The sequence below is a fragment of the Chaetodon trifascialis genome, chromosome 22, assembly GCF_039877785.1.
Source record: "Chaetodon trifascialis isolate fChaTrf1 chromosome 22, fChaTrf1.hap1, whole genome shotgun sequence".
Lineage (NCBI taxonomy): Eukaryota > Metazoa > Chordata > Actinopteri > Chaetodontiformes > Chaetodontidae > Chaetodon > Chaetodon trifascialis.
The window spans coordinates 6,892,501-6,917,849 of NC_092077.1; the positions used below are offsets into that span (position 1 = coordinate 6,892,501).

The 25,349-nt window shown below is 43.5% G+C and overlaps 1 protein-coding gene across 1 annotated transcript in view; it reads left to right on the plus strand.

The window, feature by feature from the left end:
- cdk17 (cyclin dependent kinase 17) overlaps positions 1-22,938 on the plus strand; it is a 32,617-nt gene extending 9,679 nt beyond the window's left edge. Inside the window, exons 2-17 of the mRNA XM_070991740.1 lie at positions 6,410-6,554; positions 9,034-9,198; positions 14,127-14,260; positions 17,125-17,250; positions 18,291-18,347; positions 18,445-18,559; positions 18,761-18,855; positions 19,112-19,174; positions 19,352-19,475; positions 19,667-19,787; positions 19,998-20,095; positions 20,209-20,314; positions 20,536-20,578; positions 21,084-21,174; positions 21,290-21,367; positions 21,899-22,938. Of these exons, the coding sequence (XP_070847841.1) occupies positions 6,428-6,554; positions 9,034-9,198; positions 14,127-14,260; positions 17,125-17,250; positions 18,291-18,347; positions 18,445-18,559; positions 18,761-18,855; positions 19,112-19,174; positions 19,352-19,475; positions 19,667-19,787; positions 19,998-20,095; positions 20,209-20,314; positions 20,536-20,578; positions 21,084-21,174; positions 21,290-21,367; positions 21,899-21,939 (1,584 nt within the window). The 5' untranslated portion in view covers positions 6,410-6,427 and the 3' untranslated portion in view covers positions 21,940-22,938. The remainder of the gene's footprint in view (positions 1-6,409; positions 6,555-9,033; positions 9,199-14,126; positions 14,261-17,124; positions 17,251-18,290; positions 18,348-18,444; positions 18,560-18,760; positions 18,856-19,111; positions 19,175-19,351; positions 19,476-19,666; positions 19,788-19,997; positions 20,096-20,208; positions 20,315-20,535; positions 20,579-21,083; positions 21,175-21,289; positions 21,368-21,898) is intronic.
- The last annotated feature ends 2,411 nt before the right edge of the window (positions 22,939-25,349 follow it).

The following is a 25,349-nucleotide window of genomic DNA, read 5'->3' on the forward strand; positions in this document are numbered from 1 at the left end:
CATACAGGACGCTGATATTCAGGGTCTAGACTTTTACACTTGACAAAACAACAACAGAGTGATCCCGTTGTTCCTCGTATGTATTTCCTGTTGCACGACGCTGATGTTTATTGCTTTCGATTAGTTGTATGGCAGACCCTTTAGATTTGCAGCCGCCACTGTAGAAGTTCTGTTTTTCCCTCTTCTGATGACGCTAGTAGCTTACAGTCACTGAACATGCTGAAACAGAGCGTCAGTCAACAACACAAATGGATGATTCTGGTGTCTGTTGTTGACCAGTCGGGCTCGCTTTAGTCTCACTTCTCTTAAAATGTCTCCTATTAAACCTCATGAAACTCTTCTCTCTTGTTCCTCCTCTCTTCGTGCATTTCTTATCACCCAAAGGGATTTTTTCATTCTGGGCCATTGGTCATTTCCTATTGATATTAACATTGTAGCCTTTTGTGTTCTTACAGAAACACACAGGGTTATTTCAGCTCGCCCCTCTGGATCAGTCATGCTGAAGCTTCTTTTTAGCTTCTCTCGAGCAAAACAAAGGGTCTTTCAGTGGAAAGCGCCCACTGCACCGGGCAGCAGGACCGATGCCCTGTTTGTGTGTTCTCATAGCTGCACAAACACATGCTTGTGACTGTACTCCGCAGGGTTCGGCTGAATTGGGCACTTGAATGATGACAGCGCTGTTGGTTTTGATATGAGGCTGAAGATATTTCGGGTTGATACTCGGGTACTCAGGCACTCGGGTTGAGTTCTCGAAATTTGTTGAGCTGCTAAGCAGGCGTCACAGTTGTGGTAGTCAAAGGTAGCAGATGGAGGGACTCATCCACCCTGTGGGCTTTAAGGGGGTGACACTCTGCTGCTCCTGGTCTTTGAAGTCTTTGTAGTGGTGTACATGATGTAGGACAGTGGTGCTTTGATTGTAATGTATACCGGCAGTATGAGGGGAAACTCCCAGGTGTGTGCGTGTCTCTCCATGGTCACAGTGATGTGAGTGGGCCTGAGGCCGTGCAAACATTTTATTTACCTGGGATTCTCAAAGCAGACATTTGTAAATGAGGAAAAATCAAAAAGCACCTGCATGAGTTCAGATTTCGCCTTCGAGCTTTTTCCGTCTAAGCTGCAGTTTTTCATCTAAGCCGCTTTGATTAGCAAGTTTGCCACTGCTTTAAATAAAACTGATTTCCATCCTGTGGTGTGTGTGTGTGTGTGTGTGTGTGTGTGTGTGTGTGTGTGTGTGTGTGTGGGAAGCAAGCAGGCTGTTCATGTGGGCGCAATCGGTCGGTCAGAGGCATCTGCAGATTACGGACACTTGACAATTGAATTATTACACAATTTGCGAAGAAAACAAATGTTGTGAAACCAATTTGTTATTAGATAACACTGAAGATGGACGGGGTGTTCAGAGCTGAGTCAGTCAAAGGTTTAAACTTGATAGAAAATGAACTTAACGTTAGCCGATGCCACAGGTTGGAGGGTGATGCTGGATGTTTGTGTTGCCTTCATGATGAGTTAAAACATAGAAGGTTATTTATTATCATTCTACAGCACAGGGTTATACAATGACATGCAAGTTGTAGTCCCTGTATGCTTTTTGGTGTTTTCTATGTTTTCTTTTTGTCAGCATATCCCAAAGAAAAATCAGAATTCTTTCCTACAGGAGGCTTAAAACTTTACAAACAGGTCACAGATATTTAGTTTCATTCTTAGAAATGCTCCGTAAGTCCCTTAAAACGCTGGCCACGATGCTTTTTTGCAAGTGTTAGCGAAACGGCATCACGGCTTTTGTGGGATTGACTCTAAATAACTTACAGCGCCAGTGTTTGTTGCAATGAAGGAACATGTCACAGTTTAATTCCCATTGAAGCAAGTGTGTGTCCATGTCCAAAGTCACTTCTGCTTATGAATTGAATCAACCACAAACTACAATCAGAGCGTCTCACTTTCCTTGGGTGTAGCTGACTTCACAAGCTGATACTGTTGATGCCTCAGACTGCAGACATCAGTGGATTTGCTACCATTTTTTCTGGCAGCTGGGTGTGTCGGTGACAACCCTACATTAATGGCTTTCACAGGAGTTTGGGAAACATATAGTAAGTCTTTCCGAAGATTTGTCAGTGTTACGCTGAGACAGTAAAGTTTGCCTGCTTGGTTTAGAGCTCACAATAGCTGCTGAGCTCTCCTGTAGTCTACCGGGTGCTTCAGCTTGAGCCGGTGAAGTATGTTTGTTTTATTGCCTTCATTTGCTGTTACACTCTTCTTGCACTTCTTACATATTAACGTTGTTTATCAGATCTTCTGGAACCAAACCACTTGCACACTGCTGTTGTCTCTATATAGCATATTACATACAATATTCATTACAACCTTCAAGTGCATAGGCAGTAAAAACCAAAGAGAAACACATCTGATCAGACCCAGTCCCAATGAGCCAATCGGCATTAAGGAATGAACTACAGATAAAACCTAAGCTCTGATCAATGGATCCCTTTCACACATGAGCTCATTTTCCCTTCGGGCCGTGTTCTGTCCCCGCGCCCTCGTGTCCGCTCTCCAAAACGAAAGTGATGCTTCTGTTTTAAAGCGGTTGTGATTCTCATATGAGTAGGTCTATTTTGAGCGACCGTTTTAACAGCATTATCTGTTGTTTTTCCTTTTGAGAGGACGGCAGCACTGGCGACTGTTCAGCTCTCCCCTCTCAGCTCTGCCTCTGTTCTTTGTTTGGCTTGTTTTCGTCATCAGTTTCAGAAACATTTGTAGGCGACAGAAGCGTTAAAGAGAAAGTTTGTTTTTTTTTAGATAAGGTGGTATCGCAGAATCAGCTCCAGCTTTGGATTCGCTGTCAGATATCACAAATATTGTATCTTACTACATATTGTATTGCATATTTATATAACCAGCCCGGCTCTGTCCAAAAGTATCAAAATCCCTCCACTGAGCACATCTGAAGATTTGTTGTTGCTTTCTGCTTTGATTGATGTTTTTCACAGCGTCTCAACCTTTGTGGAATCGGCAGATTTGGCAGAACACCTTGATGACCAGTTTTAGGAAGTTAGGTTTGAGAGCGCTTACTTGACAACTAATTAAATTAAACTACAAAAGGAACATGCGCTTTATAACCCACTGGATTTGGGGAACATACACAGACACACTTAAGAGTGTAGCTAAAAAAGTTAATGCTTTTAATTCCCAAATCTGCCACTGAAACTAAATTTGCAAAGCTAAACCACCTCTCTCTCGCTCTCTCTCTCTCTCTCTCTCTCTCTCTCTCTCTCTCTCTCTCTCTCTCTCTCTCTCTCCTCTCTCCCTCTCTGTACATGCCTGCAGTCAGTGATTTCATGGCTCTTAACCAAACACAAAGACTCCATTATGGCTCCGTTCACTGAAATATACTCACTTTCTCTCTCCTATTCCTCCTCTCCCTCGTCGTCTTCTTCCTCTTCCTCCTCCCACCTTTTTCCTCCTCTTCACATTCACACTTTCACCCACATCTGTGAGAAAAAAAGCCACATTTTCCATTTCATTACCTCATTCTGATGTCGGAGTTCGGAACAGGAGAGAGAAAGAAGTAGAAAAGGAGGGGATGAGAAAGGAAGGAAGACAAGGACTGGAGGTAGAAAGGTGTGTGCGCGTGTGTGTAATTATTAGCCCAGTAATTAGGCCTTGTCGCTTGTTCCTCCCCTTCATTTGCCTTTTGAAGTCTTCTCCTCTGGACTACCCACAGTGCACTTGGGGGTTGTTGGGAATGTGGGTCAAAATGTGTGTGTCTAAGAGAATTTCTAGAGATGTTGATGGTGAGAAAGAAAGAAAGAGAGTCGGGGGTCTTAGTTCTCCCTCTGTGCCTCTCTATCATTGGCAGGTTGCTTATCCTCCTTTTCATGTTGGATCCCCCCCCCCCCCCCACGCACGCACACACACACACACACACACACAGTCAGACACGTCACATGAGTCTCTTTGTTTTGGTTTGCTGCAGAGATAAAACCCAGCTCTGTTACACTCCTCTACAAGGGAGACAAAGAGCGCTTATCTCACATACAGTGAGTGTGTGTGTTTGGGGGAGAGAATGTGTGTGTGTGTGTTTGTATGAGAGTGTTTCTCCAATGCAGTCATTTTATTTTCACGATTTTTACGAGCAGGATTTTCAGCCTCATTAGCTGGAATTTCAGTTCTTTTTTCCCCCTTTATCAGACTGTCTGATGTGTGTGTGTGTGTGTGTGTGTGTGTGTGTGTGTGTGTGTGTGTGTGTGAGTGTGTGAGACAGCATCAGCACCACCAGCGCCAGCATGACACACTTCCCTTCAAAAGTGGGATAATCACACTCAGGTTACTGGGCGGTGCAACAAACACACTTTTTAGAGTAGTTGGAAGATTATTGGAAAAATGTGACTTTTATATTAATATTGAAAGGAATCCACATTCTTTCTTCTAAATGGGAATTTAGTCATAATTTCAGTTTTTTCCTGAGTCTGTCACTGGTGTTGCTGTTACATGAGTGATATCATCGTATATACATATCTACCTACATTACCCACAATGCAATTAGACTGCTGACCCCACAGTTAAGTCAGAGATTCGGGTGTGTTATGCTAGCAGTGGCTAACGTAGCCTTGAGATGCTAGCCTTAAGCAGATATGGGGAGCAGGCTATCTAGCTCACCGCTTTCTACATCCACACCCTCAGATTTCCTTCATCTTCAGAGTATTTTATCATATGAATGTTTCCTGGTTTGATGTCCAGAAAACAATCATATTAATAAATATTTAGATATAATTTTCCATATTCTGTGAAAGATTTTATCTGTCACCCATCTATCTGCGAACTTGCTTTAAATATAACTTGAGTGATATTAAAGTAACACTGTGTTACTACTAAGCTCTGCTAAAGTCGACACCAGTCTCAGCCAAAGGTCTAACCGCTTGTTCCAGTGATTTTGATCATTTCACACATTAATATCATTACCAGATGGGATGTTCTCATTTGTCAAACTTTCCATTATTCTGAGCACTTTTAGGAGTTCTCACGTTGTCATTTTGACAGTTGAGTCTCGCTCTTGGAAACATTGACGGATTTTAAACTTGATATTTTGTGTTAACCCCCCTTCAAGCTGTTAGTCACTCAGACTTTCCACATTTTAAGATGCAGCAGTAAGAACAAAAGCCCTGATCTAATCTATAACATTTAATGGTGTGAGTGCACTGCGATCCAAACTACACTGGTTAACCTTTTTGATACCAAAGAATTCCAGATCTTTAATGTGGATTTTGTCGTCTGTTTAGGTCTTTTACAGACATCTAAATAACCCTGTTATAAACTACATTCCTGCAGTGCATTTAATATTTATGAAGCGAAATCTTTTAATGAATAAATTCCTCTTCCGGTCGCCTGTTGGGCTTTAATTAGACCAGCTGCAGCCAGCTGAGTGGAAATTCAGGTCATGTCCCCCCCCCACATGCACAACCACACAAACCTACAAGCATTCTGCATATCCCTCAGATGCGTGTGTGGTGTTATGCAGAACTCGCTGAGCAGGTCGTGATTGTGTGTTGGTGTGAGATTGTGGTCACACGCCGCGACACTGATTGATGAAGTGATTCTCGCCACGCAGTGTCATGAATGACAAATTGCTGAGGGGGCGTGTGTGTGGGGTATGTGTGTGCGTGAAGACGGGCAGATGGTGTCTCATGAGTATGGGGCGAGCTAACGACCTTGAGAGAGACCGAAAAAGAGGAAGAGAGAAAGAAAGAGCGGGCGAGAGATGGTGACGGCAGGGGTCAGTTTGTTTTGCGCTGAGGGTCGGGCGGGATGGGCGGGGCATTTCTACTGCTGCTTCCTCTCTGCATTTCCTCCGCTCACCCAGAATGCCCGTTCCCGTCTCACACACACACACACGCATGTACACACACTTGCATGGGGCGTTAACACAGCAACACAATGAGCAGGGACGGGCTTAAGGCAGACTGAGCAAGGTGTTTCCTGTGACCTGGACGACTGCTGCGTCAACACAAACCCAATCGTCTGGAACAACACAAGCATGAGTTTGCAGACCTGTTTTGACTCTCTCCTCCTTCAATTAGAGCTCATTAATGTCTCCCTGTTTAAATGTGTTGAACGTGTGTGTAAGTGAAAACAGCTGTGTTCAAGTCTGCGATATTCATCCTTTATTCATGCTTTGTTCATGCTTTATTCATGTGCTGTTCAAGCATTTGCAGAGTGAATGAATATTGGATTAAAAGCATTTTTACGTTATTCATGAGCTGAGATATTTTGGATTGTAGGGAGGCTTCTGGAATCCCCCACGCCGTGCACACAGAGGCACAACAACAACCACAAAACAGTCCTCGACTTGTCTTCTTGCGTATCAGTCTGAGGCTTCTGAATGAGTGTTGACTGTTTGTTCTTCTGTGTCCCGCAGGCCGCGCACTGCCCTGCTATGGAAAAGATGAAGAGGATTAAGAAGCGTCTGTCGTTAACACTCCGCTCCAGTCAGACCATCGACGAGTCTCTGTCTGAACTGGCCGAGCAGATGACCATTGAGGATGGCGGCACCAAGGACAATGGTAAGAATTTGTTTTTCAAAACAAACGTGTTAACATATTGGATAAAAACACATTACTCATGATGGAAATCAAATTTGAAAAAGCCTTTTTTTGCTCAGGGATTTTGGTGTATAACCAACAGCTAATTTGCATTTTCTTTCCACTTTACCCAACGTCTGGGTAAAACCTGTCAAAAATACCTATAATTAAGCCACACTTCATGTTGGAAAAAGCCTGAAAACGGTTGTAGAGAATCAGTGCCACAGTCCAACCAGGGCAGGAAATTCCACTGGTCTGATTTTCACAATATCTTCCTGTATGTGTCCGTCAGCAGGCATGTGAAAGCACACACACTCACACACGGCTTTCAGTATCTTGGTAGCTCTCAGGAGTATTTAAATTATGCAGAAGCTGAAGGTGATGACGAGAAGGGGAGAGTACAGCGTGTGTCAGTAACAGCTGTAATGGACTTCCAGTGAGTCGCTCTCAAACAAGTTATGTAACAGGAGTAAGAGCAGGAGAGCTACTTGAACACACACACACACACACACTCACACACACACTCAGGTGGTGTACAGGAAACAAGCATTCTCACTCAAACACTTTCCTTGACATCTCTTTGTTATATAATATTCTGCCTGTTTTGGCACCACAATACATCTGTCTGTCTGCAGCTCGTCTCCAATAAGCTGCCGGTGTGATCAACACATGGAAGTGACTCACTGCCGCTTATGATTGACAGCTGCCGAAATAAATGGACACGCACATCCATCTTTCACGCGGCGTTTCTGATTTAAGTTATTTGACTGTCGCTCGACATCCAGAAAGGCTTCCAGTATATGCAGCAGTAGAACCAGTGTCAGTGTTTCTTTAAATACCTGATTTTGTAATTCTTTTCTGGAAAAGGGTGATGACTGAAAAGGTGGCTACAAGTTTGAGTCTGGCTGAAGACAGCAGCCTTGTTTTATAAGAAAAGTAAAAATGAATGACCTTATATACATGAACTTAAATTGTTATATGACACATACTGTATTACTCTGATTTCTAATGCTGAACTGTTTCCATACTCTGCTCATAATAGCCATGAAAATCCCAAGCAGACCTAACATTGTTACCTCTGTTCATGCACGCTCAGCTTGTAATTCTGATATGTCTGACAAGCACCTTCAGGCAGCATAATGTTAATTTTGGAGGCTGACATGTGGGAACACAGCACAGTCTGTCAGCTGAGAGTTTAAAAGGTCAGACGAGTTAAAGAAAGTTGGCAGGGGAAGAGAGATGAACCCGCAAGATGCATCCGACCCATGGCCTGACTAATGCAGATCACAATGGGACCCTTTATGACCTTTTTGTGGGAGTGTAGCTGAACTCTGCCCATGGGGGGAATACTGGGTCATAATACTGTTTTTGCTTACAGGGTTTCCTCCTCAGCTAGGTTTGAAAATGTAATCGCTAATTGAGTCCCATCGGTGAGGCTCATGTCTTGCTTGTTGATAGAGCTCGTTCCCATTAAAGGTGTGTCAGATATGGCCAGAATTTTACTTAAACGCATTCAAAAAAATTAACTATTATTATCAACAGAATGTGAAGAAGTAACAGTTCTGACAGTATGTTATTAAAGGCGTCTGTGTGTTGTTTTGCACAGATATATACTGAGGTTTACATCTAACCAGCTAGCTGCAGCCTGTCCTGCCCCATCATGCCAGTTTGTACCTGAAGTGGTGATAGTCTGATACTATAGAAGAAGAAGAACAACAAGAAAAAGAAGAAACTGTACTTTATTTATCACACACAACAATGCAATGCACTACATGCACACACGCTATGCTTATGTGAAATTAATTCTTCGCATTTGACCCATCTTGGTCCGTCGTTCCTCCGCGGCAGACCAGGAGCGGTGGGCTGCCAGCCGACAAACCCCGGGTGAACACGGGGAGAACATGCACACTCCACACTGTAAGGCCCCCCTACTTTCAGCTTTGAGATGTATGCGAGTTTGCTACGTTACACAAGTGCTATTAGCTTTTCTAGTTTAATAAATAAACAAAATAAACTCACAAAATGTCAAGAAAGGAAATATTCTTACACCAATTTTCTTTATTAGACAGAAAAAAACAACCACACGCCTTCTGATTTCAAGTTTTTCTCTTCTATTGATCTGCGACGAGCTTAATTGCCAGGTTAACTCATAAAACACAGTTCATTCAAACTTGACAGAAACAAAATAAATCCCACCAAAACCGCCTGCTTTGTATTTATGGAAACATCGGGACCTTGACTTGAATGTCAAATAAAGTTGTGTTGGTTTGGGTGAAGCTTGGCCACACGGCATGCATTTGAAATGAACGCACTCCATGAGGCTGAAGAAGATCAGAGCCCATCTTTTGTTGCGCCATGTTGGTACCTGATGTGGGTTTTCAGAGTTTTGTGACGCAGCTGTAAAGCATGCAAAGTTTATTTTCAGAAAACCAGAAGTGATGACAGTTTTGTTGTGTTTCAGAGCCTTTCATGAGGAACGGCCGCCCCCCCACCTCCCATAGCATGCACTCCTTTCTGCACCAGTACACCGGCTCCTTCAAGAAGCCCCCCCTCCGCCGGCCACACAGCGTCATTGGTGGCACCCTGGGGTCCTTCATGGCAATGCCACGCAACGGCAGTCGTCTGGGTGAGACGCACACACATGCCGCACACTTACACACACGCACGCACACACACACACGCACACACACGCACACACACGGAAGGAAGTGAGTAGTAGGAGAGCAGATGGCATCCAGGAACAAACAGGAAACGTGTCACGGTCCTGATATTTCCATCCTGCTTCTTATTCTCATAAACTCAAGAAGCAGCTTCTCTCTTCGCCCTCAGCAGGGCTGTTTTTGCCTGAGTGACAGCTGGACGGGGGATTCGGTCAAACATGACGCTGTTTCCCGTGTGAACTGATTCATCACACTGGATCAGTAGCAGTGAGTCTGATCCTGAGGCTTGGAAAGGAAGACGACTGCAGGATGATTCAAAGCAGCAGCAGATTTCAAGCTGGCGGTCGGGGGAACAGCCAAGAGGGCGATGAGATGATTCAGGGAACAGTACGAAACAGAGGAAAAAAGTGTTGTGGGTGTCAAAATCTACCAGCCTCTGGGTTTTTCAGTGTTTAGCCAACCAAGCGTGGCAGGGTCTGGAGAGATGAGCACACAGTCACATTTAAAGCTTATATGTTATCGTGCGGCAGCTAACGCTTGGAAAAAGCAGCATCTCTGCACCTTACTCAGATGTCAGAACATTAGTTACCTGATCAATCCAGAAAATAGTATGAATAATATGATTTTCACATATCCAGTGAATTAGCTCAACCTCAGTTAGACACATAGCACATAATTTGGTACAATCATGCTTCTTTTCCTTTGGAGCCTTATGAGGTTGACAGTTATGATTTTGAATTGTCCCAATGATTGGATTGCCAGGGTGTTTGGATAAGCCATTCACGTCTCTCTCAAAATGAATTGTAATAACTTTGGCGATCCCCTGACTATGTTGTGGCATCATCAGGTCCAAATTTGAGTTTGTCCAATATTTTCTTTTTTGACCAAATTCCTGCAAAACTAATGACATCCTCATAGGCCTCAGCTGTACTTTCTATTTAGTGCTAATCAGCTCATTTTTGCATGCTAATGCACGACACGAAGTTGGTGAATATGGTAAACATTGTAGTCACTAAACATCAGCATGTTAGCTTGGTGAGCATTTGGAGCTCAAAGCACCTCCTCGTGTTATTAATCATTTTCACTCTGTAGTATTTTCACATCCTTCGATCGCTGTATTAGTTTAAGAATACTGACAGGCGTTCATACCAGATTCATCATTGATCTCACAGCGTTTGTGATCAGTTACACTTCACCGTGCCAGACTCATGCTGCCCTAAACCTTAGATAAAAATTGTTGGACTTTTCCCACTTAGTTTCTGTTGGTAGTAAGTGACGATGATGATGTTCATTCTTTCAGGCGTTTGGACCGTGATTGGTGCTTTTCCAAGCTATTTTTTGCAGATCATACACTAAAGGACTTCTTGAGCCTCACACTGGACCCTGGCCTAGATATTGTGACTTGGATCTAAAAACAGGACATTTAAGTAGGACATTGATGATGCTGCTACACTCTGTGTGCTTATTAGCAAAGCTGCTAAAGACAGTACAGAGGCAGATAGGGAGACAGCAAGGGAGGGAAGTGAAGGAAGGATGTATGGAGGTGATCAGGAAAGAAAGATAAAAAATGGGTGGAGGATGAAATCTTATAAGGGTCTTGTAGGTTAAAGCGAAAGAAAAAACATTTAGAAAGATTGAAAACAGCTTCAGGGGGTTTTGAAAAGACGAAATCAAGTCGGGAGGTGGAGAAATGATGGGAGGAGAAAATATTTGGGGAGTTTTTAGAGAGGATGAGAGTAGATATGAAATGGCAGGAGATAATGGAGAAGTGTGTGAAAGGTAAAGGAGGTTGCACGCAAAAGAAAGTGGGACAGATGAGATCATTTGAAGACTTTGGTAGCAAGACAGGTAGCAAAGGAATGTGTTGAAGCAATAGGGAGTGAGGTCGGCAGCTGCCTGTGAAAACCCTGCAAAAGGGAAAGCGAGATAGGAGAAATATGTAGAGTGAAAGGGAAAGAAAGGGAGAAGTGGGAAGTGAAAGAGTTTGGTGAGGTTTTTGAAGAAGCAAGAAACATTGAAATGTGATACAGAGAAGTGACAGAAGAAGGGAAGAGAGAGCGTTTGGAAGTTTTCAAAAAGGAGTCGAGTAGGAAGGAGAAGGAAAGTGGGCCGACAGTGAGATGTTTACGGAGAGAAAATAACCAGGTTATGTGGAGGAAAGAGTGGCAGTTTGAGGGAGGAGAGAGACAGGTTTGATGTCGAGCTTTAAGAGGATGTTAGAAGGTTTTAATGTCCTGGGTCCTCAGGTACCAGAGCATGCATACTGATGCCATACAACAGAAGAGCAGCTGATGTGTCTGTTTACAGTGCAGCCAAATTAAACTCATTTGCCTCGAATAGAAAAGTCTGTCAGTAATTTTCATCATAATAATTTTCCATCATGCCACGGCTAACATGCAACCCGATTTCATGCTGCTCACTTTTCCACAGAGCAACAGTGTGCAGTGACAGCCAGGAGCTGGTTAGATTGCAGAGGAGTTGGAGGTGTGCAGCCTGTCACCTACAGCTGTTCATCAACAGCTCACTGTGGCTGCTCCTTCTTGTTTCATTACTCCCTTGCAAAAACCTCATCTCTGTGACAAATGCATTGCATTTCCTGTGACTGATTCACAATACAAGGCAGCCCATATTTTGCCAGTTGAATGCTTTTAATGTGACGCTGCAGTAGCACTTGTAGGATTTGCCTCAGCGGTAACATAATACAGCTCTGATACAGGTGTAGGTGAGCGAACAGGAAACAGTAAATGGTATAACTGAAATCTTATGCTCATGTGGTTGACAGTAGAGCTGTTTGTGTGGAATTGATTTACCTGCTATTACACCTGTGTGATCATTGTAATTCTATGTGTAGAAGTGAGCAGCTGTGCTGAATCCTGTATTCTGTAGATTGGGTATGGTCACATATCCAAAGAGATAAACACTCCTGCGGCATTAGTTATTGCTTTGGTCTCAATCTGCTGTGAGGTGCTGCTTGAATGCTGCGAGGAGAAGGAACGAACGCGAGCTTGGTGGTAAGCCGAGCAGCACGCTGTAGCTGGCGCACTGCCAAAACATTCCAGGTAAAAGAGTTCCACTCGTGCGAGTACACAGACTTAAAACAACTACTGCAACAGTAATTGTTGACAGCGTGTGCTGAACTGAGGAAGTAACATACCAAACGGTTTAGCATGAGTACAAGTGCCGTTACACCGCCAGTATGCATGCATGGCTGATACATGAGGCCCCGGGGGAGGACAGAGGAGATGTGTGAAGGTAGATGGTTGCAGGGGGGTTGAGATGTGGAGCATCTTCCTTTCTTTTCTGTCATACTTTTTTTTTTTTTTTTTGGCAAGACAGACATGACGGCTTGTTGCCTTCTCTATCTTGGTGTTATATTTTCTCTTCCACTTCAAGACCTGCTGTAATTTATCGAGTTCTGCCACTGAAACCAAAACCAACGATCAGATGGAGGAGCAACAGAGAAATCTCACGTTAACCATGTGTGGAAAAACACAAGAGCGACATGTAGGGTGGAACAGCACGAGTCAGCCCCAGAGGAAAATCCTGAAGATATTTTAGTGGCTAAAAGTGGAGCAGCATTTCCTTTAACCTGAAGAGACTTTGGGTTTTAACCAGATGACCGCAGACAGGTTCACAATCTGGGGCAAAGTGTTCCTTTGGGTTGTGGCTGAACCACAGAGTCAGAGAGCTTTACCAGGGTGCAAAACCCAGACTAACAATTCCAATTAATTATGTTTGGTGTGTTGTTTAGAGAAATAATCGGGATTATCCTGTTTGGAATAACAGTTAATCTGCATCAACAGAACAGAGATTTCTTTCCCCTCTCATTTCTGTGCACTCACATTTGATGAGCGAGTGCGTGGTTGGAGGCGCTGACACGCTGATGACAGAGAACTGTTCACCCACAGCTACTCATTAACTGTGTGTGCGCGCATGTGTGTGTGTGTGTGAGTTGGGGGGGGTTGCATGTGGTTTGTGTGTCAGTGTGTTCGCTCCTGCAGTGATATGGTAGTAGTGGTACCTTCACTAGTACCACTACTACCATATCTTTGGCCTCGGAGGTTACAAGGCTGTGAGAGGAGATGAGAGAGAGACAGAGGGGTAGAGAGACATAGGTTTGAGGGCCAGTGCTAGAGCTTTTATTTCTATTCAGTCTTAAAGTCAGATGAAATATTCAACAAATACTGAGTTTAAATGCATCTACTGCAGTGCTGCAAATACATATCCACTGTATTCCCAAATCCTCCCAAATGGACTTTTATTGAAATAACATCAGTATCAAAAGTGTTTCTTTTCACTCATGTTTCTCATTTCTGTTGTACAAATATAACAAATGCATATTAAATGCATGCAAAACTCACATCTCACATGCACGCTGCAGTGTATCGACAGTCAGAGCCTTCCCCCTTAAGGAATTCGCCTGATGAGGACAACCAGTTTTTCTGTTCTTCCCAGTCTAAAGTTGGTCCACGCTCTCTGAATAACATACATACATGTTGTTAGTGTCACCTCTGTTTGACAAGTCAGACAAAATGCTGTTGAAAAGGTCTGTTTAACTTAACTGTTGCCCTAGTCAAGTCAAACAATACAGCGCTGATCAGCTCTGGTGCTTTAACAATTAGCTAGTCATTTGACAAGTTGACTGACAGAGAGTCAGCTGGCAACAGTTGGGATCATCCATCAATCATTTAAGGCATTGAAATGTGACTATTTGCTGCTTTTCTCTGTATCACTGAAAAAATGATTGATCTAACTAGAAATGCTCCTGTCTGTCATATTAAACAGACTGAACCAGGTCTGATTAAATGGGGGTCTTCAGTCTACTTTATCCAGCCTACCCTGTATTATCTCTGTATCTTGTCTGTGCGTAATTGTGATTCTCTTTCTGTCTTAGATATTGTGCATGAGAACCTGAAGATGGGCTCGGATGGGGAGAGCGACCAGGCGTCGGGGACGTCCTCAGATGAGGTGCAATCTCCCACCGGCGTCTGTCTGAGGAACCGCATCCACCGGCGGATCTCCATGGAGGTGAGACACGTGGCGCAATAACTGCAGAAGTGGCTTACATGGCTCGTCTGCATTCCACCCTTCACCCCCTCTCTTTCTGCTCTGCTCCTCACCTCCCTCTCTCCCCCCCCAGCCTCATGGGAGATTTGAATCGGGGGGGCGCTCGGGTGGTGGGTTGTTCATCTCCTTAATGGGCTCTTGGTGTCTGGGCTTCATGATACTCACAGCAACCTGCTCCCCGAGGACCACTGCAGCGTCTGGTAAAGAGATGCAGGGCGGTAATCTGTGCTGTAACCGCAGTGATTTTCTATACTTTATGTGAGACGTGTCGGCGTGCTCCAGAGCATGCTGGGACAGGAGTCTCCTTTGTTCCTCTAGTGAGGATGTATGTAATCATATGTGCCATTCAACAATCATGTTGGCGTTTAAGCACCTGCTTGACATCAGAGCATCAGCTCTACATGGATGAAATTTCAGATTAAGCTAGAAATGGTCTTTTCTTTTCTGGTTCCCTTACTGCTCTCTTTGAGTTAAATATGAAATACATTTGCACATAGGCAAACAAAATTGTTTCAGAATAACCTACATTTTGACATTTCTGCCTGTTGATATACATTACGTAAGGCTTTAAGCTCTAAATAAAATGAAGCTAAATGTTGGCTCCCTGTGGCTTTACGCTACATTGCATGCAGACGTTACCAATAAACCATCTTTGCCTTTATAATTATTGTACCCTGGGGGAAGTTGGATTTTGGAGGAGCCTCTGAGCCTGGAGGCCTCCTGCCCCCTGCTGGCAGAGGAGCATATGTGACACACACACACATACACACACACACACACACACTGGTGACCTATTTTTCACTTGTTTTGAGTGTTTATCTCATTTGTACGTGCACGAAGCAAGAGGAGCTGAAGGATGTGGTGATGAACACTTGACTTGGTGCACGTACACACACACACACACACACACACACACACACACACACACACACAAGCTCTGTTACATGATCTTAAGTGTGCTGCTCTTCTTGTGGTTCTTTTGATACCGCCGGAGGTTTTAATGAAGCTGTATTATACCAGTAAAGAGGTTAAGAGGACAGTGTGCACACTCGCTTACTGGCTGCTGTTGGCAGGCAGTCGGCTTTCTTTCACTTATGTTGTGCCTCTACAAGTCTGTCACCTCAAAAACACTTATTACAAACTTAGGTCAACGAATGTAGTATTCAAGACTGACAGTTCTCTAAGCCTTGGAAGTCAAGAGTGTGCACCATCGGCATGTAATTCAAGACATTAACCAAACTCAGCGGTGTATTCTTGTTAATCACACTCACTTTCTGGTTAGTTTTTGGTTTAGGTCATTCACATATGTGGTATATTGTGTTAACTTTGATGTTACTATGGGAGTAGTCATGTTTTTGTAGCGTAACCGAATGCAGATTTGCTTTTATTTGAATGTGAAAGCACAGGCTTTGGGGCGACTCAGCACCGATCGCATGTAGATAACAGATTATGGAGTAGTATGGCTACAACTAACATTTTCATTTTTAATTAGTCTCTCCATTTTTTTGTAGATGACTTGATTAGTTGTCATTAAAATGTCTGAAAATAGTGAACAGTGCGTATCACAGTGCTCACAGATATGACATTTTAAATGATATAAAAGATATCCAGGACACAGAGAATGGATGGAATTTTTAGCTGATGAACAACTTGAACCATTAAATGATTATCACACACTTTACACAAGTGACAGTTTTTAAAATTAGGATGACAAAGTAAGTAAAAAGTCATAAAAATAGATGAAATGCTGAGAGGACAGGACAAAATCTGTGGTTGAGTGATGAGTTTTAAGACACCTCACATCAGAGAAAAAGCAGCACAGACTCACATTACATAATACCTCTTGAAGACACCATAATCAGAGCTTTTATTTGAATCCTCACTTGTCATACACTGGCATCTCCTCCGAGCAGCACTGTCAGGGAGGACAAAAGACTGCATTATGAAATGAAAGCAGATGGTATTTGTGGAGAGGGACAAACTTAAAAGCGTGCACAATGACCAAACAGATGTGACGCCTTCTCTCGTTGTATTTTTACTCCGCTCTGCCTTGTTTTTCCCCACATCAGTCAGCATTATGTCAGTGCATCGCTATCAGTTGTGGTCTTTATTTTGACCCTAGAATGGATATGATCGGCAAAAATACAATATGAGCCCAGTAATACTGACAACAGCTGCCTGCGCTCTGAATACAGACTGAGAATACGAGCTGCAGAGATTAATAAACACATGTATAATTTGCTTATATTCACGCCTGGTTTGTCTTGCTGTTTTGTTTACAGGCGTTGTGTCTTCACATCGCAATCTGATTCGTGCTTTCAAAGGTTTCGCTGTTCAGCCGCAGTCGCGCCTCGACGCACTGCCTCTTATTTTCACCCTCCATAAGACGCCGATCGGCCTCATCTCTGTCTTCTCTCTCGGGGAGTAGGAGGAGATGGGTTATTTTCGACGTGTGTGTGTGTGTGTGTGTGTGTGTGTGTGTGTGTGTGTGTGTGTGTGTGTGTGTGGGTGGATGGGTGGACTCGTTAGCCTACATTGTCTTGTGCTGCTTGCTGCTGAAACATGCCCCACACCACATACAGACTCGGGGCATGTAGCGGTACATTTTCTCGTGCACGACTGCAGAAAAGCATCAGCGTGGCTCATAACCGTCATGTGTTGAAGTTCAACAAGTATGAGTAGCAAGAATTTAATCTTGCTATTGAATTTTTTGGCTTTAAATGCAAACCTCTTTGTCTTAAAAAACTACCCCACTGCAGGAATGTCAAATGAAAAGCAAGTTTAAATACACATTTTAAACATTCTTCTGTGCGTGTGTGTTTTAGGACCTCAACAAGCGCTTGTCTCTGCCTGCTGACATCCGAATTCCCGACGGTTACCTGGAGAAGCTGCAGCTCAGCAGCCCCCCCTTTGACCAGCCGCTCAGCCGACGCTCCCGCCGAGCCTCACTGGTCAGTGTCTGCACGTGTCCGTGTCTGTGTGTGCTAGCTTTATTGCTTCGCGGCGCTCTTACCAGACTCCCTCTGTGCAAGTTGCCATGGCAACTGGTGTAAGACCAGGATGGATTTATCTGGAGTCACAAGCGCTCACCTCCTGCCTTCAGCCCATCAAATTAGATCATAATGCTCAGCTCGTGCGGCTTTGTTGCAGGGTGTCAGTGACAAGCAGGTTTATGCATATTAGACGTTCGCCAGCGGTGACGCCGAAGCTTAAAAAAGTTTTTGCCTGTGGTTCTTTCTAAGCTAGGACCAGGTGGAATGCTGCATTTCTTGTTCCAGTAGTACTTTGATGTATTGTTGTTCTCCTCTTGGCCAAATCTTTTCTCGAATGTCATGTCAGCTCAAGATCTTCCCAGCACCTACATTGCCAGCACCGACTGCTACATTTTGGCTATTAAGCACCATTGAAAGTTTGCCACATGAATGAGTAGCAGTTCTTGTTAGCAGTGTACCCACGGATGTACACCGAAGAAAACATGAAAGCGTGATGATTCTCAAGTTCTGGGGCTGTAAGGAGCGTATTTTTTCAAGTCCCACTTAATGAAATATGTGTATCATGTCTCTGCGTTCAGATTTGAATGAGTTATGACTCTGGGAACAAGTATGGCTTTTGAAGCAAATTGCAGTAATCAAGCGCAGAAGGTTTTGAAGCACCTAAAATGCCCCGCAGTGTGAAAACCTGATTTAAGACTGTACAACTGTACGCTTTGAGTTTGTTGTTCGTCCTTTTGAAGAGCAAAGGCGCCTGAAGCAGCTTTTTTTGCACCATCATTCAACACGCATACACAGATAAATTCATCACAGAAGAGGCACCGACAGTGACAGACCAGAATACTACACACCTGCCTGTCTGTTGAAATGAGCTATCAGGTGTTGCAGTAAAATGCACAGACTAAGCAGCCTGCAGATCCAAAATGGTACATAAACCACATGTTATTAGTGGCCCCATAATTTAATTGTAATTCTGATTTTGTCCTCTGTCTTTCCCTCAGTCTGAGATTGGCTTTGGCAAGTTGGAGACGTACATTAAACTGGACAAACTGGGAGAGGTAAGGAAATCCTGAAACCCCATCTGATATTAATGAAATCAATATATTTCACATGTTAATTCTGTAATATTGAGCCAGCATCATGTGTTGCGTTCAGGGAACCTACGCCACGGTATTTAAAGGACGCAGTAAACTGACGGACAACCTGGTGGCGCTGAAGGAGATCCGACTGGAGCATGAGGAGGGAGCACCGTGCACCGCAATCAGAGAAGGTTTCTCCTCCTGCATTTCAGTGCAGCTTTCTTATGGAAATAAACTTTTTCTCATCTTGATCACAGACAGTCATACACTGTTTCAAATAATACAATTAATATTGTTAATAGAATAATAACATGCACAAGTGGAGCCATCAGGATCTGTCATTAAAAAGTGTTTCTCTTTGTATAAACATCTGTCGGTCATTGTGTCTGCAGTGTCACTACTGAAGGACCTCAAACACGCAAACATCGTGACGCTACACGACATCGTCCACACTGACAAGAGCCTCACGCTCGTCTTCGAGTACCTCGTAAGACTCGCTGCTTCCCCCATGCTCTCAATGCACGATGCTCTTTGTGGAGTGCTTTACGGACACAACACTTGTAAAGTCAATATAAAGAAAAGAGCTGGATATGAAAATATGAGAAGTTGTTGCAAAATTGTATAATGATAAGGTTGTTAACATTATTTAAAAATGTGGGAAAAGAGCAGAAACATTAACACAGACAGTTACTGCTTACTGCATTGTATCTACTCTCGTCTGATGGTGTCATCTCTCCCTGCAGGATAAGGACTTGAAGCAGTACATGGATGACTGTGGAAACATAATGAGCATGCACAATGTGAAGGTGAGGACATCTCTTTTTCACTTTTACTGACTATTACACTTTTGATTTTGCTCTCTTTACTTTGGAATGTTAGAGAGGTGGGCCTGCATAGTGTTTTGGACCACAATAATAATCGCAAAAGAATCCTTCGTGATCAGACATATTCATAACATCAACTTTTGACACGTATCTTTCCAGATATTCCTCTTCCAGATTTTGCGAGGTCTGTCGTATTGTCATAAGAGGAAAGTTCTCCACAGGGACCTCAAGCCCCAGAACCTCCTTATCAACGAGAGAGGAGAACTCAAACTGGCTGATTTCGGTAAGAGGAGTCACAGCAGGAGCTAATACTGTTTTTAGGGTAGTAGAGAACAGAGGAGCGGGAGTATATTCCTGCTGTCGTACAGTTTGGGAAGGAAGGTTTGAAAATGATTTCCAGTTGTGCTTTAATAGATATAATACTTTCTGAGTACAGAATCCTGATGTTTGTTTATGTCTGTGGTGGGCTGGCAGGTCTGGCGAGGGCCAAGTCTGTCCCGACTAAAACCTACTCCAATGAGGTTGTGACTCTCTGGTACCGGCCTCCTGATGTTCTGCTGGGATCCTCTGAGTATTCAACACAGATCGATATGTGGTACGAGCCACCACTCATTTCATCATTTGAGCCCTTCATCAAATAATTCAACATACTATAATATTTTGTTGTAGCCCATCACTGACCCACTCTGGCAACATTTTACTTCCTGTTTACATCCCCCAAAGGCTCCTTAATTAAAAGAATTTGCAGATGAAGGCTCTGTGCTTGTGTGTGTGTGTGTGTGTGTGTGTGTGTGTGTGTCTGCAGGGGTGTTGGTTGTATATTCTATGAGATGGCTGCAGGTCGGCCGCTGTTCCCCGGCTCCACCGTTGAGGACGAGCTCCACCTTATTTTCAGGTTACTGGGTGAGTGACTCCTGCCCCCGCCACATCAGCATAAGCTTCATCAAATGTTTCATCACTCACCTGAACGAGGCCAAATGCTGAGTATCTGAGAGGCTGTGATTCTGTGACTTCAGGCACACCCACAGAGGAGAGCTGGCCGGGAATCTCCTCCATCGAAGAGTTCAAATCCTACAACTTCCCCAAATACAAACCACAGCCGCTAATCAACCACGCGCCCAGGTACTGCGGTCTGCGTGCTTGTTTTTTATGTACCCATGACCCATTTGCCAGTATACAGTCATGTTTTGTGTGTGTGTTTGTGTGTGTGCCACAGGCAGGAAGTCCTGTGGAACATTTTACAGACAGCCATCCACTTCCTTCCTCCCATGAGCTCCCTCTTTCCCATCAGGCTGTGCTGCAGGCAGACAGTAAACTGTTGCTCTTCCTTTTGTCCCCTCTAGGCTGGATGGTGAAGGCATCGAGCTGCTGCTGTCTTTCCTCAAAGTGAGTGTTTACTTTCCTCCTAATACCCAGAATGCAATTGGCTCACTGCATTTCACACCTTTTTTCCCCTGCTTTTCATTTTCATGTTCTTATCTTGAAGCCCCATTAACCTAATGTAGATTCAGTGCTCAATCAATCAAACTTTTAACTTGAAAACACCATGAAAACTTTTCAAACCTAAACATGCATAAAAATCAGGATATGCACATGATTTTTAGTGTATTGTGAGATCAGATAAAAATTCTCTTTCATGTTAAAACCATCCTTAATAGATATAGTTTGGACATCCCTTCAGTACCAGGTGTAGACAGCAGGGGGCGTAGCACTCTGTGGTTTCCCTTGCACAGTATTTCCAATGAAGTACACTGGGTTCCTGTTTCTAATGTTTGTTTTTTTTAATTCATCACAGTTTATCTCACTCAGTCACTGATTGCAGACACAACAGCCACAGCATTGTCCGCTAAGATCACAGGACGCTTTATATCTCCTGCTTCTGTCTCCACAGTACGAATCCAAGAAGAGGATTTCAGCTGAAGAGGCTATGAAGCATTCCTACTTCAGGCAGCTCGGCATGAGGGTTCACACACTGCTCGAGAGTGAGCGCGCAAAAACAACTGATTCAAGCAGTCTTTCTTGGGTTTTCTTCCTTTTCTTCGTGTTTCCTGTTTGTTGTTTATTTGCTGTAGACTGAAGTTGTCCTCTGTGTTGTAGGTGTATCAATATTCACATTAAAGGAAGTGCAGCTGCAGAGAGACCCTGGCTACAGGAACTCCTCATACCCAGAGTCAGGTGGGTGCGGATCACATCCAAATGATTTCACTGTTTCACCTTGTTAGATCATTAGACAAAAAGATTAAGTTTTCTTCCATGATCTCATGTGTGGCAATCATCAGAAAGCAGGTTAAATGAGTGGTCAAAACTTAAACAGCAGGGAGCGAGAACCTTTAGTTTCTTGTAGGGGTCAAGCTTCAACAACACTGGTTCCTACATTTCCCATAATGCAACGTCTTTCATTTGACCCTCCTGGGCTCTTAAATGCCCACTTCTTGCAAACAGTTCCAGTTTATAATGCAGCCTTCCTATAAAAAACATTGTAAGTCTCAAGAAACCCCTAGATTACCCTGAAGACATCATCAGGGTTTTATTTTTTCACTGGTTGAGTAGGACTCCTACTTACAAGTAAAGTGAACTTCAGTGGTGCCCCTTTAAATTGCCATAAAAAAATAATATGTTGATCTATAGAGGCTGCATAGTGTCTTTTTAATGTAACGCAAAGGCATTATGGGTATTGTATTTTTAGAGTCTGTCTTTTTCTTCCAGGTAATGGCAAGATCAACAGGAGGCAGAGCATGCTCTTCTAATCTCTGATGAAGAGGATTTTCAACCGCCCAACTTCTTCATCCCTTCCCACCAACCTCTCGCATGAGCCCACCTCCCTTTGGAGTGACCCTCCCCCTCCCCTACCTGCACACATGCACATAAACACGCACACACACCCCTCTGAGCAAGTGACTCTGGGTTGAATCTATTTGGAGACTGTGTTTATTTATTGGGGGGTGGGGTGAGGTTGAATTTTTTGCTGCTAAACTACTACTGTCTGTATTTAACACACCGCGTGCGTGCGTGTGTGTGCGTGTGCATGTGTTTGTGTGTACAAGATGTGAACTCGAGACGCCATGCACAGTTGAGCAGTCGGTAAGGTTACCATTGTTTTTCTTCTGACTACGATCCTCCGGCTTCGTTTGAGTTAGAATTCCACTGATGTTGATGTCAACGCTGTGACAAGTTTTTGTTCCTGTTGTGCTTGGAGACCGAATGCTTCAGTTTCTTCAGATTTTTTGGGGGGAATACGTACACAGTATCTATATATATTTGGAGTTCATGTTTTGTTTTTCTTAGAGCTTCCATGACTGAACTCTATTTCCAGGTTTAGAGAGACTGGGACGGTTAGATGGTCTTAGTTGGGGAAAAACGGTTCCTCTGGATTCCTCGTCGTCATTTTTTTTTTTAAATTTCAGTCAACTTTGCTTCTAAAGGCCCTGCTACCCTGAGGGGCAGAACTGTGAATGGATTACGGTGACAATTTTGGTCTGTGGGTTAAAGAAGCACACAAAGTCCAATCAAACTGGGAGAACATGAAACCAGCTTTCGGTTCTTTTGTTCTTTTGCCCATTCTGGCTCAGCAACGGGACCAAAACTGGGGGGGGGGGGGGGCAAACTGTTCAGAAGATGGCGAAAAGCACGGATAAAAGAGGAGAAATACTGGAGCTGAACAGGAAGTCATGTGACGTCCCACAGGAAGCCAGCAAGCCTTCCCTAAAACCCCTCACAAAACTGCCAGGACTTCAGTGCTTTTTTTTTTTTTTTTTTTTAAATGCAAGCTACACTTTGTCGCTCTGTGTGCGTTTGGACTCTCACTGCAGTAACTCATGTTTTTAACTTGCACTTCAGTCTGTTTTTTTAGTTTTTTTTTCTTGGAATCAGGGACCCGGGCCTCGACACGGCCGAGTTTACCCAGCAGTATTAAGATGTGTTCTCTGTGTCTGTGACCTTTGACCTCTCCGTGTGAAACAACAGCGTCAATGTGGCATGTTTTTTCGGAGGGGGTGGGCCGGCGTGGTCAGAAGCGAAACGGTTGATTTCCGCTTGCCGTCGGACCTGCTCTCTCCAGCGTTTGTACACAAGAAGAAAAAAAAAGTTTCAAATTGAAATTTTAGATTTAACTGCCCGCTGTGTTGTTTGCAACTTACAGTGATGCTACAGATGAAGCCATTAGAGAAATCTCACTTTCGACTGCATGGTTACTGAAGCAAGTGGAAGATCTCCCATCCCACAAAATCACTTAAACACAATAAATGTCTGCTGCTGTGCTATGTAATCCTGGCTTAGTTAAGTAGCAGTGAGTATTTGTCTTATCCCTGTGTACCAACGAAGGTGTAGTCACCTTCTCTCCAGATGTTTCCAACAGCTGTGCTGTGCTGATTTGCGTTCTTGCAAGAGTTAGATGAGAATACAGATGTCACTCTTGTCCCTGTGCAGCAATGAAGCTAGCACCAGGAGTGTCTTAGTTTGTCTTAGCCGGACAACATCTTGGGCGGGCATAGTGACTTCGCAGAGTCTTTTTATGCTAAGCTAAGATGTGCTAACCAGCTGCTGCCTCCCTCTACGTGTTTATTGTGCAGACCTGTATAGAGTGATATTGATCTTCTCATCTAACTTTCAGTAAAAAGCTAATAACTCAAACTATTACCCGAAATTTCAAGGTTTGTGCTTAACATCATGTTTTAGGACTTTCAGAATCAGAAAGCAAGAACTGCAGAGCTGCCATTTTATGCCAAAATTTGACAGTCACACAGGGACAAATCCATCATGGAAAAGGCAGAGAGCAATTTCTGCGCTCACAGTAGCAAAAATAGAACTGAGTGCAGTGCAGGAGCGTCTGCACTGACAACACCAGGAATGCATTGCATGTCACAGGTTCACTGCGTGATAGTGTGAGAGGGTCTGAGGGAGATCATCTAGTTACTGCGGCTCTTTTGCTCAACATCTACATGAGAATTTCACATTTGCTGAGATTTAAAGGATTTGAGCAACACTAGAGTCATCTGTCTGAACAGATTGGGTAGAACGTGCTAGAAAAGTGCTAGAGGCACTGCTAATGCTTGACAGTCGTTAAAGGCTGAGAAAATCAATGTAATAAGCATTAACTTAAACACAGTTTGCAGAAAAGAGTGTAATAATCCTGTAAATCCTGACGTCAAAACCAGACCTGTAGTCAGGTGGTTTGGTCTGGGATGCATTCCCAGCAGCATAGAAGCCACTGAATGTTACAGGAATACTACAGACAGCAGCGTGTCCCTGTGATCCTCTCTCTCCGCTGCCACTACGTTGCTACTTGTCACTTTGATCATGAGTATTTATAGTATATAGTTTGGAGAATATTCTAGATGTAAACGACAGACGGGCGGGACAATTACGAATCCGTCTGCTGCTTCAGCACCACCGATTCATCAATACACACTGACGAGTGATATGCCAGAGGCACGGTCATAACTTGCATAAATCCTCATTAGATAAAGGATCAATAAGTCAGGCAGACTAGACTAACATTCATCTAAACAACTCCTCTAGAGGAGAGGAAGATGGCATCCCTGCTCATCCTCGCTTTAATTGCCCACTGTTTATATTAATGGCAGACGTCCTGTATTACATTGACCCACTGCCTCATGATTTCTCCCTAGGTAGCTTTAAAATGGGGAAACCTTCTCCTCATTGTATTTCACAAAAACATCTGTGTTTGGATGTTTCACTGCAAAAAAAAAGCTGTATTTTTCATTTTATACACAAACATGGGAATGCAGGATTATTCCACTGTTAACTGCCAACAGTGTTTCTGCTAACAGCAGTTTTCTTTTTTTACATGAACAACAGTGACATGCATGAAAGTAGATTTCTACAATGGTTAGATATTTGTCATTGTACAACTTTTTCAAATGTATGAATGAATTTATGTGAACATGTCTGAACGTGCGTGCGTATGTGTGCGTGTGCGTGTGTGCGCCTGATGCATGGAAGGCCTGCTGTGTTGTGAATTCGACCTCTCTGAAACACTGAGCTGCCGGTCAACAGTTGGTGTGTGACTCTTTTTACTGGAACTATTTATTTCTCATAACCATCGAAAGTAAATTTAATCTGTTTCATAAACAGTCTGTGATTCATTCTTTGAGTGGTGATTCACAACTTGAGTTATTACAGTTAGAAACTTCTAAAA